Source organism: Phymastichus coffea, unplaced genomic scaffold (genome assembly GCF_024137745.1).
Source record: "Phymastichus coffea isolate CEN01 unplaced genomic scaffold, Cenicafe_Pcof_1.1 PCOF00092, whole genome shotgun sequence".
NCBI classification, from domain to species: domain Eukaryota; kingdom Metazoa; phylum Arthropoda; class Insecta; order Hymenoptera; family Eulophidae; genus Phymastichus; species Phymastichus coffea.
In genome coordinates, this window is record NW_026706903.1 from 591808 (window position 1) to 604350 (window position 12543).

Below are 12543 nucleotides of genomic sequence, written 5' to 3' on the forward strand. Positions count from 1 at the left end.
AATGCTATTTCGAGTGATTACTTACAGTTTGATAAATATTTATAATTAATTTATTAGATTTGGAGAAAGATACTTAATAATTTGATAAAATTGATGAAAAAAGTGCTTGATATATAGCAAAAAGAAAGCTCAACGTAATTTAATAAATATTAAATCTTGATATGTCATTTATTAGTCTTTTCAATATATAAGCATAAGTAATTACGGTATATAAATTACACATCGTTTAAAAAACGTCATTACGATAAAATCCTTAAATATTAAGTGCAATAGCAACAACATTCCGTATACAACAAATTGAATAGTCCGAAAAAACGATCACATCGTGTATGTAATATAATCCACCACAGACCATAAATAATTAATTTTTGTTTTCAATGGTGTGGCGAGTCGGTGGGGCAGTGATGAATATATAGCGGGCAGCTGTCGTCAAGGCGATTCGATTTTCCGTGTTGCTCGCTGCTGGTGTGGTCGCTTCAGGTTTCATGGGTTCGGATTGGGGTGGTTAACATGTTACTTTTTCGGCTGTTGTTTTAATCTTCTGTAACCGAGAATATTTTGGTTGGTTTATAATGCAAATTGCGATTTGTGCCATGTGATCGTATAGATAAATTCATTGAAGTATTATAATATATTTAAGTAGAATAGAAAAGTGTAGTTTTTAATTTGATTTCTTTGATGACAGCTTATAGTGCCGTGGAAATCCTTCGCGTAATAATGTGCAAGTAATGATTCTGTACGATTAATTTTAAATTGATTATCGAAATGGCAATAACCATTATCCTCGTGAATCAATCTAAAAGTAGTAATATTTATCATTCCAGATATTAATAGAAACAGTCAGAGAGTTTTCCTGAATGAGAAATTATTCAATAGTTATCATTGATTACAAAAAGTTTCAAATTTATCGAGATAATGAAATACCCAATAATAGTTCCAAATCAAATAATTATTACGGTAGAATTTCCTTTGGTTTTATTCTCATAATATTAAAATTTTTCTCAGTAATTTAGAGTGTCTTATAGTTGATTAAACTTTTTCTAGAAGCCCAAAAGTGATACACTTACGTATGAAAATTCACATTTCTTTTTTTCTTCTCGCTATTAGTCATATGTTCAACGCTCATTCTTGTCAATCCTCTTTTCCGTTCTTTTTCCAACAGTTGTTCGTGATGCCTGACATTTTGTTCGTCTTCTGCTTTTCTTAACATTGCTAATGCGTCCTCGAGGTCTTTACTCGTGCAAGGCCTTGTCGTTGTCGAGCTGACAATGAATGACGATGATGGGGTTGTCGTTGATGGTTGTGGTGACGGAGAGTCATCATAGTTCGGATCGTAATCACCATTTGAGGATACTGACTCGTTGTCCTCGTCGTCGGTATCTCCGCCATATAACTGAATTTAATTGGGAACATTAATTTTATTGTGTCATATTGAGAAAGTTATAAAATTCTTTATTTTTTGTGTGACTTTTCTATTTATCTATGTAATCGCACAGAGTTACACCATTCTGTCCTTATTTTCTACAAAAAAATAAATATATGAGTTTAGAAATTTTTTAAATTACTGTAGGACAAAAACGACATCTATTTTCTCCAATACGAAATCGATTTAACCAAACATAATCAAACGCATTTCATCAATATCTCGTCACCATTCAAAACAGAGCGATTCAAATTCAGCATTCAATCTAAATAAATTGAAACGAAGTCGCTAAAATTATTTGCCACAGTTACGACCTGAAAAAAGAAAGTTTAATTCGACGGTTGCGCGCTCACAGATTCCATGTCTATTATCATTTTCGTAATTGATAGACGCGCACAAGGCGAGTTGTTTCAGCTACAGAGCCAACGCCACGCTCAAAGTTTAATTGTGAATCGCGCACGAGCGGCTCGACTAAACCGATTTACATCTGCCACATGCATCTCGTTAGGCGCTCTTCCTACCTGTCTGCTTTAGGTTACAAACCACCCTTATTACTTTGAATTGTATTTATACATCTTTCTTAGAGGCTCAATGATTTGTTTGATTATGATGATATAATTATTTGATTCTGTTATTAGATTCGAATTCATTTGATTCTTTTCTTTTGTAATTGTTTGAATTAAGTGTTAAAAAAATCAAATTTGCACGAATAACATAGTATGACAATAATTTTTTGGGGCGAATAATAGATTATCGGGTTTATTTTCACTTTGTAGTTTAGATTGATTAAGCATTTTCTTGTTTTAGTATTTTGGATTTTTTCTCAAGTATATATCTAAAAAGCCTTTCCTTGTACACATTACTTCTAGCGTTAATCGGTAGTAATGGAAAAATTAAAAATCAATCAAAAACGATTACAAAATTAAACGAAAAAGTGATACAGAAAGTCATTAAGGAATCCACAGTTCCACTTTCAAATGAAGGCAATCCATCATCAAAATAAAAGTAAATCCAATTTCGATGACATTGTCTCTCTATTTTCACTCGCGAGTGCAAGTAAGTTTCTAGTCACACGGATTAGATATAAATATCAACTCGCTTGCACTCGGCTCCTGGCAGTCTCATGCAAATTAGCAGTGGGAATAGTTTCTATTATTTATGTTTCTCGCTTCGAAGTTCTCGGACTATTGACTAATTTGATTTTCTACAGTGGACTAAAAAAGTTTGCGAATTACTTATCTAATATATTAATTGCAAGAGTATTTTAATTATTTGCGGAACTTATAAACTATTTTCGACTTCTATTTACTAACAACAACTTTTACGAAGCACGAAAAAGTTAACGTTGTCTTGATAAAAATATCGTCATTTCGAACCACACACGTTGTTGGGAAAGCCACATTAGCTATAGTTAGCTCTCAATTAAAAAGTTTCACTATCGCAACAGAGAAATGCCCAAACACGTTTCGCAGAGAAACGCTATATCTGCTTTTCCCCTGTATTTGTTCAAATATTCTTATTGCAAACTCAAATAAATGCTTATTTTTAGCAGTTCACATTGTCATAGCCTAATGCATATTCATGATGCAAATGAATCTTTATTCAATGCATCCAAAAAAGACGCTGTAGTCGGTAACATTTTCATTGGCGTTGAATGAAAATATTAATCCTGCCAGATAAATATGGAAGCAGAGCAGAATCATTAAATATTATCGAGTCAATCCAATTATCGATGTCGTTATCTATTTCCAATTGCTAAAATCAAGATAAGAAATAAAATTTTCTACATTATTGAATATTACAATAATCCATCTACAATAAAAATTGGAACCGCGATCAAACTAGGACGTTCACAAAAGATCTATTATTCGTTGCAAGCTTCTCTCTCTCTCTCTCTCACACACACACACACACATACACACACGAACGTGAAAAAATCAGTGTATTTAATCGACAAGTAATGTATACATTTTCTGCTGATAATTTAGTTCCTATAAACTTATCTGTTTTCAGCGAGCTTATAAATAAGAAATTATAAGCTAGCACGCAATTCAATTACATAAAGTATAGCTATTTGACCTACTGTATTCGTTGGGCATGCAAGCGATATTTCTTTCTCACCGAAGAGAGAAGTGAATTAATTTTTGCAACAACACGTCTTAATAGGACTGTTAACAAATCTAATGTACATCTTCAGCGCAGCTCTCGAGCACGAGAGAAAATTTCCACGATAATACGCGAAAACCAAATAAGGATACGAATTTCATTGAGGAAGTTATACAGTTTTCGATGCCGACAGTTCCTGATTCATAATTTCAAAGTAAACTTGTTCAAAGCGAAATATCGCAGATCTACATTAATTGACGTAGCGCTTGCAAGCGATAGAGCTTGCATTAACGTAACGTAATTACTAGCCAAAGTCGAGTGTGATTTCGCTCATAATTAGCGAGAATCTTCCTCTCTTTTGAGCAGGCTATTTCTGTGTTGCTCGCGACGAAACGTACTTTCTTTCTGCCGGATGCGCGGATGTTTTGATTCGATGTTTCTTCGTAAGCGGGTGTACAGTACTGATTTCACGTTGCAATGATATTTTAAAGTGACTGATTGAATTGTTGATATTGGAAAGCAGAATCTGAGCGAGTAAACGACTAAACTATTCATAAGAAATCAAATGACCAATCTAATACGGCAAAATAAACAAAAAATACATTGGAATGCATCTTCATTATTTGATATCCGTTGTAAAAATATGTATTTCGCTGCAATATCAATAACGCAGTGAGCGTTTAAGCTTCGGCAATATTGCCGAAACAATAACGATTATGGTTATTAATAGTTAGGAATTAAGTCGCTTATATGCCTAGCTGGTAATTGCATCTCCGTTTCGTCTCTAAAATCCTCTCCGCGGCAACGATCGTCAAATGCTCTGAGAGCTGCTGCAGTTTACCCTATACTTGACTGTTTATTGGCAACGCTAGCTGATGTCGTTATGATTCTACTCTGCGATTAGACCGTCGGTTGATTTATCGATTAAACTATGCTCTGTAGAACAAAACATTCAATAATTTTCTTCTATGCGTTCGCGATGAATATTTCAACGAGACGATATTTTTTCATCAACTTTTAACTATGAATAAAGCATTCCACGAAAATCTTACTTTTCAATATATATACATACATTTGAAATATATATACATACGTATAACGTTTAAATCTGATGATTGGAAATTTAATAAATTCAATTTGCACCGACAAAATATGCGCAAGAAGAAAGAAAGATCAACTCGAATAAAATTTTATACCAAATTCTTTTTCAGCAACAGACGCACTTCAGAGAATCTTAATTTCTCATTATACCAGCATAATAATAGCTTTCTTGAAAGCTTACGTAAACATAAACTAGACACACTAAAAACAAGAATCACCACAGTACTGAATTCAGTTCAATCTTTATTACACAAAGTTTGAATAAATATAATAGACTTTCTTGCACATAAAAGATAACAAAAGCTTCTAATTGAAATAGCCCTTTCACTCCCCCAAAAAAATATAATAAAACAGCGCATGCATATATAGCAAGCGTTCCTCTAAAAGCTGTGTGCTTACACCTTAAATGTAAATGGAATAAACGAGAGGGAGAAAGCAAGCGAGGCACAATACAGCCGCTCGCTCGCACACATACACATACTCTTTCGGGTAAATTGCATAACGCTTGGCATAATGAAGTACAAACAACATTGCTGGAACTACTTTTTTCTTTACCATGATCTTTTATTTACTCAAAACGTGCCTTTTTTCCATCAATAATGTCACCTTTATTCAACGTTAAATGATTGTTTACATTTACATATTGAACCGTGGTGAAATATCATGTACGAGATATTGATTTGAAATTGTAATATGGAAGCTCGATTTGATGAACTACTTATTATACTAAATACGATTGAATAATTATAACATTCAACGCGAACGTCGATTAGAAAGCGATTTGAATGATTTTAATTGATAATTTTTATATTCAATTAACATAAATTGAATTGTACACTAAAATTAAGACATAAATTAATTTTATTTTCATAAAAAATCATTATAATACTCACCTGCTCCTCAAAAGCTCTTAATTCATCCAACAAGTCTTTTTCTAAAAACCGATGTTTCAAACTTTCCATGTCCCGACTAATTTCTTCGATGTCTCGAGCATTAGCTACAACTTTCCTCAGTTTCCATAGCTCCAACACAGTACAACACAGTGCTAAAAATAGAGCAGCACAACTGAGTAACGTTTGTTTCTTGCAAAGGCAACAACATCGTAGACGAGATGAACGATTGAAACCCTGTTCCAACTCTGAACAACTTGACATGCTTAGATTTTCACGCGAGAAGGTAAGAAAAGTCCGCGACTCATCCGAACACTGTTTATTCAGTACCTGTGTAAGAGAAATTACAGCTTCAAACTTAAGTAGAACGAAGCGGGTTTGGTCAGGCATATGAAAAATATGTTTAATTTTATTTCTAAGAGAGCTTTTTAATATTAAATCTATGATATGGATTTATTTAAAAGTAAATTGTTTTGTCCTGTATATAACATTTTTTTATGTTTTTCTGACATTTATAACAAAAGAAATAAGGGTTTTTAGTGTAATTTAATTTCATGTGCCGCGATGGAGAAGCGTTAATTAAATTTTCGAATTTTGTACGTAGATATAAGGAAAATAATGAAACAAAACGAAGATTGAAATTGAAAAATTATGATGAATTTATCATTTTTTCCAATGATATAATAAACTTCGATCAAAAAAAGTATTAGCATATAATGCTTTTATTTAAAGATTTTGCTTTCTTAAAATAATGGTAATTTTCAAACTTGAATTAAATTTTTTATAATGAAAATATATGACTTAAATATTGGAATCTCGTGATAAAATTTGTATCGAATTTTATCAACTCACAGTGTGCGATTTCCTCTTCAGTCTTGTCACGTTGTTCTCGTCGTCTGGAAGTACCGAAGTCATTCTTGCATCAGAGATTTTTCACTCCCTTTGTCTTTTACTCTCTCTCTCTCTCTCTCTTTTCTATATACTTAGTTCTTCCTTTTCACTCCTGCCAAATCGATTTTTCTACAACTCAATTACAAAGACAATCTTTATCGCTAAACTCTTTTTCGTCAATCCTCCGTACTTCCTGTAACAATTATTATTAATTTTATAAAAGAAAATTAACCCGCGAATCCAATTATTAGGTATCGTATTTACAATTTAATGATGTTTTTATATTGCGAAATTCACAGTTTTTTCAGAACGCTTTTTTCGCTCTCGGATGCGACCATCGATTACCTGCTCTCGTCGCTGCGAGCGTTTTATCTCCTTCGCGCGCGTTTGACGCTTCGCGTTCTTGCGCTTAATTACGTATGTACATGTATTTGAGAAAGTAAACGTAAAAAAATAGCGCGTAAATGCGATATCATTCAGGATTTTTTTTGTTACGCGTAGGTGAGAGTAATTGACTTATTTTTATGTTTGGTTCATAGATTTTAACGATATTGAAAAACAATTTAAAATATTCCTAATTCTTTGGCTTTAAAAATATACAAGCCGGAGTATTAATATGATTGCTGGTTTGTAACAATAGGAATTCTTAGACAAATGAAGAGTTCCTGCTGCTTTCAATTGCGTCAGTTATTCATGCCTTTAATCAAAATTAGTATTTATCTTTTTAAAAGTAAATACGTTATTGAAAATGAGTCACAAAAAAGTAAAAAGATAATTTTAATTACGTATTGTATTAACGCACACTCTCATTATGAATCATCGTAAACACTCTCATATAAATTCACAAAGTGCCATTCCAATAAATCACAAAATTCAAAAAGATAGCAGTATGCTCGTGATTGTAAAATTGTCTCTTATTCAACGTCAATAAATTGGTCAATTACGTATATCGCGATTCGAATTCCGTACTTTGAACAATCAAAAAAAGTCAAATGCCTTGCTATGTATCTCCACCGAAATTCCTTTTATCCTCTCGCGTCTCACGCACGCATAACTGGTCGCGCGTATATGTACGTGTTCCCACTCCGCACTCACGTGTATACTTCCTTTTCATTCCTTTCTTTATCCCTCGTGCACGAATTCCCTTATTCGCGTCGTCTCCCTACTACCTGCGCTGAGTGCGAAATTTTTACGGTGGAGTCTTCTTTCAGCATCAATTTGACTTTTATCAGGGAAAGACTAATTGAGTCTTGTAATTGAGTTTGGTTACTTGAGAATCTTTCGCGTCTTTGAATTTTTGCCTTCATGATTTTTCTTTTAAGTTTAATGGTATTCGTTGAAAATTATGAAAACTTATTGTTTTATTTAATAATTGAGTGTACATGAACGAGTAGGACTCCATTATCACATCCATGATCGTAGATCAATTTTGTGTGCTCACGTTCAGTAAAGTATTATTCATTATTTTACTGGATAATTAGCTTGCAATCATTCAATAGAAATCGCAGTAACACGATTAACATTCGCTACGAATACCCTATAATTACTTAATGAACCAAAAATCAACGTGTTACTGATGAAATAAAACTTCATTTCAATTTGATCTAGTAAACTTGACGTCAGATACAAATATAAATTGAAATATTAATTCGTGCAACTGAAAAAATGTCGTCGCTATTCTTCCCTAAGGAACTGAAACCTGTCGCATCGTCCTCACTGGTAGTAAATTTACCCTACTACTGGTTTAGCGGCTTTTATTTGCACTAACCCCGCGTACGGCCACAAAATTATCGCGAAACTTTGGGGAAACTCGTAAGCGCGCGACCGCAACGTTTACAGCACTTGGAAGCGCGTAAATTCTTATATACCTGAAGATTGTTGCACGAGCGCTAAAGGATCTTTAACGACTTTATGCGAAATTACTATTTTTAAGGTAGGGTTATTTGCTCGTCACGCGTGTTTGCTAAATCGCAAAGCGTACATTTGACTTTGATCGGTGCATTAACGTGCTTGTTTACGATGCCCATTTTGATATTTGTGTAAACAACGATTTCGTCGTTAAATATAAGCAAAGACTTGTGCCGAACGGTTGTTCGGAGACATAAGCGATTAAGATTTTTTTCAAATTGAAATCATTCGTTTCAAATGGTTAGCAATATTAATCTGTTACAGATTATTTTCATTTGGTACAAGTATCACGAGGTAATAATATTATTTCAACTTTTGATTACCAGTCACAGTGGTTTATCGTTCAAACAATGGCATGTGGTTTTCAAATGACAACAGCTTCTCTAGGCTAAAAGGATTGAAATATTAAATAAACGAATTAATAATCACAAACAAACAGAACTCCAGCACTTCCTCGCTTTAAAATCAAATAGACTAACCGACTGTCGCAAGAGTCTCGAGCTGACTGTGAACGCGCGATGGGCGCAAAGAGAGCTTTGACGTTGATCGTGCAGGTGTGCATTTATGTGCGCGCGCACGCGACTCAGAGGGAGAGAGAGAGAGAGAGAAAGAGAGAGAGAGAGAGAGAAAGAGAGAGATCTTTGTAATCGGCTTGTTGCTTCGAATTAGTTTTGTTTCTTTTTTCGCGATATGATGAGATGAGACTTCCATGTTTGTTTCTTATTTCGATAGAAGATTCCTTCTTGGAACAAATAAGAGATTACAAATGTATTTTTTTTCTTTAATCTTCTAGAATTTTATAGTCTTCTTATTAATCATCATCTGAATTTTTCGTATTATCTAAAGTATCTAAAAACTGTACCACTCTTGTATAAGCAAAATATTATAGAAAAAATTTTTTTTTAAACTAATGAGTTGCAAAATGATTTGAAAATGACCCTATTGCTTAATTCGATATCAAAAAGTTTTCGGCGAGGAAAACTTCTTTAATTTGGCTGCATAATTAAAATAAAAACTTGTTTTAAAAATAAATGCTTCAACGATAGCATGGATTTTTTCATACACTTACATACCACGCAATTATTATATCAAAAGAAAAAAAAGCTTCTGGCAAGGCATGCATCAAAACTCACAACGTGAGGGACAGCGTTTGCACGAGGTGGTCAGTGGCCTTCCCCCACCTTGCTCGAGAGTATCTCGTTCTCTTGATTAGATTTCTAATTGCGGGTGATCGTGTGCACGCGAGAGTAAGAGAGGAAAAACAACAACAAGCTATATAGAGCGATAAGCTTTATGAGCTTTACGCGCCTTGCTTTTGCTGCAGGGTTCAACGTCATTTGCAAGCTTGCGACGTTTTGTGTATTTTCTCCTCGTGACTTTAGGTTTAGGCTTGTATGATTGTATTGTTGCGTTGTATCAGAGTAAACAAAATATTATTGATATTATGTATTGTGAAATTTCATTGACTTTTAGTTAATAAAAAGATGAGTATCTTTTTTTAGTTTTATTTTTTAGTTGCTGATTTTTCGACGGTTTCACTACATTTTACAGTAGATTTATCTCGGCTTGATTTTGTTTTGGTAAAAACAATGCCTGAAATTTAAAAATATTTTAAGGATTCTAATGCAAAGTGTTAATAAATAATTTAGATGCATTTTAATAAAAATGTAACATGCTAATAGCAAAAACGTTTTCGATTTTACTCATTCATCTTTTTTTAAAATATTAAAAAATCAGAATCGTCGTCAACCTCAAATGTGAATAACATTCTCAAGAAACCATTTATCCAAACAACCAATTACTGTACTACTACATCTTGTTTCGGCTTTTTGGCACTTGAGAAATTTTGAGCCATCGCATCGTTATATACATTTCACTGAGCGTTGAAGCTTGCGTTCTCTATAATTACTTGCTTGATGCATATCTTGAAAAAATGTATAAAATTTTTTATTCCGTACCTTTTCATGAAATTCTAGTTTCATTAAAAATACATTGCGTAAATTTAATGTTAGATACGTAACTGCTAGTAATTTTTGAATATTTGAACTGGATAATATTCGCTCCATTGCAACTAGTGATCGCGATGTTCGTCCAAATCCCAATGCATTAGCAATTGTAACAGACGAAGCGTACTTCTCCATCTGTATGACAAAGCCAACTTTGCGACTCCAGATTTATATATTATGCGTTAAAATAAATTCTTTCAATTTTTTTTCATCAATAGAATGAAAGATTTTTATCGCTATTATTGTTGATATATGAAAATGGACACTTTACACTATGATCACGTGAATGAGACTGCTATTATTCTGTGGATGCTTAAAAAAATTAAAAATTTATGATTTTATCGAGATTGAGTATCTTTCGTTGATTTCGCAGTTTTGCGAATTATAAGAAATTCAAGTAATCGATATCGCCTGTCTAAATTAATGATCGAGCTTTCAAGTTTCGAAAATTATATCACTGCCTCAATTTATAAGAACAGAATCTTTTATAAAAAACCGTGTCGGGCAATATTATTTTAGTTGCGATCCATTGCCACGAAGGCTACCACGCGGAAAGATTTAAAAACAAAGAATCAAGCCGTGAATCAAAACCACAACACAATAATTTCATCATGCTCACTCAATGCTCGCGAATCACAGGCTCGTGCGAGCACGATAATGACATAAAATATTATATTTTTACGTGAATATAATTCTCTTTTCTGACAGGAGAAACAAAAAGCGTTTATTCTAACGAGCAACAGGTGCTTTCGTGTTCACCTATAAAAAATTCAGCCGAAGCAGACTGACCATCGAATGGAGGCGCGGATTCTGCAGTTTATTCTGCGAAACGGGATTATGCATGCATATAGAGACTAAGTAATTGGTGTTTGATAGTTATCTACGCAAGGATCGAATTTTGGCAGAATAGTATGCATTATTCATTTTTCATTTCGATAAGCGTCATTCAAGAATATACCGTTGTTGACAATGACGCAGAAAGTAGGATCGCGAGTTTTGTCGAAACTTGGCGCGCAACGAGCTAACGCTGTGCTCAAATTTCTACCTTCGCCGCAACCATTTACACGCATCAGTTCGTTATCAATGCTGGCAAAATTATTACTATTTGTGCGAAATCGATGACGCGCCCGCTTCATGCAAATTCGTACCTTTGAATATTCTATCTGTGATGCTGTTGTTATGTGATTGTCGATTAATACGCGGGTTTCGTGTACTATCCAAATATATGATTTGAATTGATCTGTTAAGTATGATAAACGTATTTCATTTAATTTTCAAAAGTAGAACTTTGTGCATATATATAGTGACAGAAATGGGTTATTCATGATGAAAATACTGTGATGATACATCGAACAATTCTGCTTGAATTATGATCTAAGTCAGAATATTAGAAGAGGGATAACTTTTTCAATGTGGAATGGAAATTTAACAAATTTATCAAAGCCTATTTTATTCGTTCATGAACACTTTTAAAAATATATACTGTTCGACAGTCATTTAAAATGCCATTCTCATATGTATATATAATAAAACGTCAAAGTATTTCCACTCTAAAGCTTGACTGTAAAAAGCGGCAAAGTAAAAGGGAAAAGAGGAAAGCGCGTGTACGCAAAGTGCATTGCTGAAGTGATAAAGACGGGCACGTCATTGTTGTGTGAATGAATGATGTGCTCCCTGCCTGCGTGGCACGAGTACTGAATTTCAATTGCAGCAAGCCAACGCAAGCTCTATAGTTTTTTTTAAATTAATGAATCTTCTTTACGACGATGTATTTCTCCCGTGGGATTTGCACTAAGTTGAGTTCGAGACAACATATTTTAACTTTGAGTTGATGTATAACAAAATAATTTTTTTATTTCGATTGTCTAGATCTGAACAGGGTAAATAAATTAAATTTTTATTTTATTTTTTATGGAATAAAATTGTTTTCTGAACGAAATATACAAATAAAATATTTACAAATGATATATAAAAAACCGTTGAATGTATTATACTTTGAAAATTTATTTACAATAGATTCGTCTGTGGGTTTTGTTGGAAGTTCCCTAAATGAGTTACTATATTTCGGCGTGATTAATGCAACATGGTGTAACATATTGAACCATAAAATGTTCGTTTAGCTTACACATAATTAATACAAGCATACTATGCTATTTATAATTTCGTATCCAAAAATCGCATTAAATTTTTTCAGTTAAATTAACAAAACGACTGAATT

At 33.3% G+C, this 12543-nt stretch overlaps 1 protein-coding gene across 3 annotated transcripts; it reads right to left on the reverse strand.

The window, feature by feature from the left end:
- Positions 1 to 7: 7 nt before the first annotated feature.
- On the reverse strand, positions 8 to 8842 carry LOC131669384 (uncharacterized). 3 transcript variants are annotated; one of them, XM_058944216.1, is made up of 6 exons: positions 8799 to 8842; positions 8643 to 8707; positions 6373 to 6604; positions 5524 to 5850; positions 1068 to 1393; positions 8 to 541 (listed from the first exon to the last, which is right to left on the reverse strand). In XM_058944216.1, exons 3-6 carry the CDS (start codon positions 6433 to 6435, stop codon positions 514 to 516), a joined length of 744 nt encoding a protein of 247 aa, XP_058800199.1. In that variant the 5' UTR covers positions 6436 to 6604; positions 8643 to 8707; positions 8799 to 8842; the 3' UTR covers positions 8 to 513. The 3 variants fall into 3 exon arrangements, with proteins under 3 accessions (XP_058800199.1, XP_058800200.1, XP_058800201.1); XM_058944217.1 differs by having other exon boundaries at positions 8643 to 8803; XM_058944218.1 differs by lacking the exons at positions 8643 to 8707; positions 8799 to 8842 and adding an exon at positions 6676 to 7611.
- Positions 8843 to 12543: the final 3701 nt, after the last annotated feature.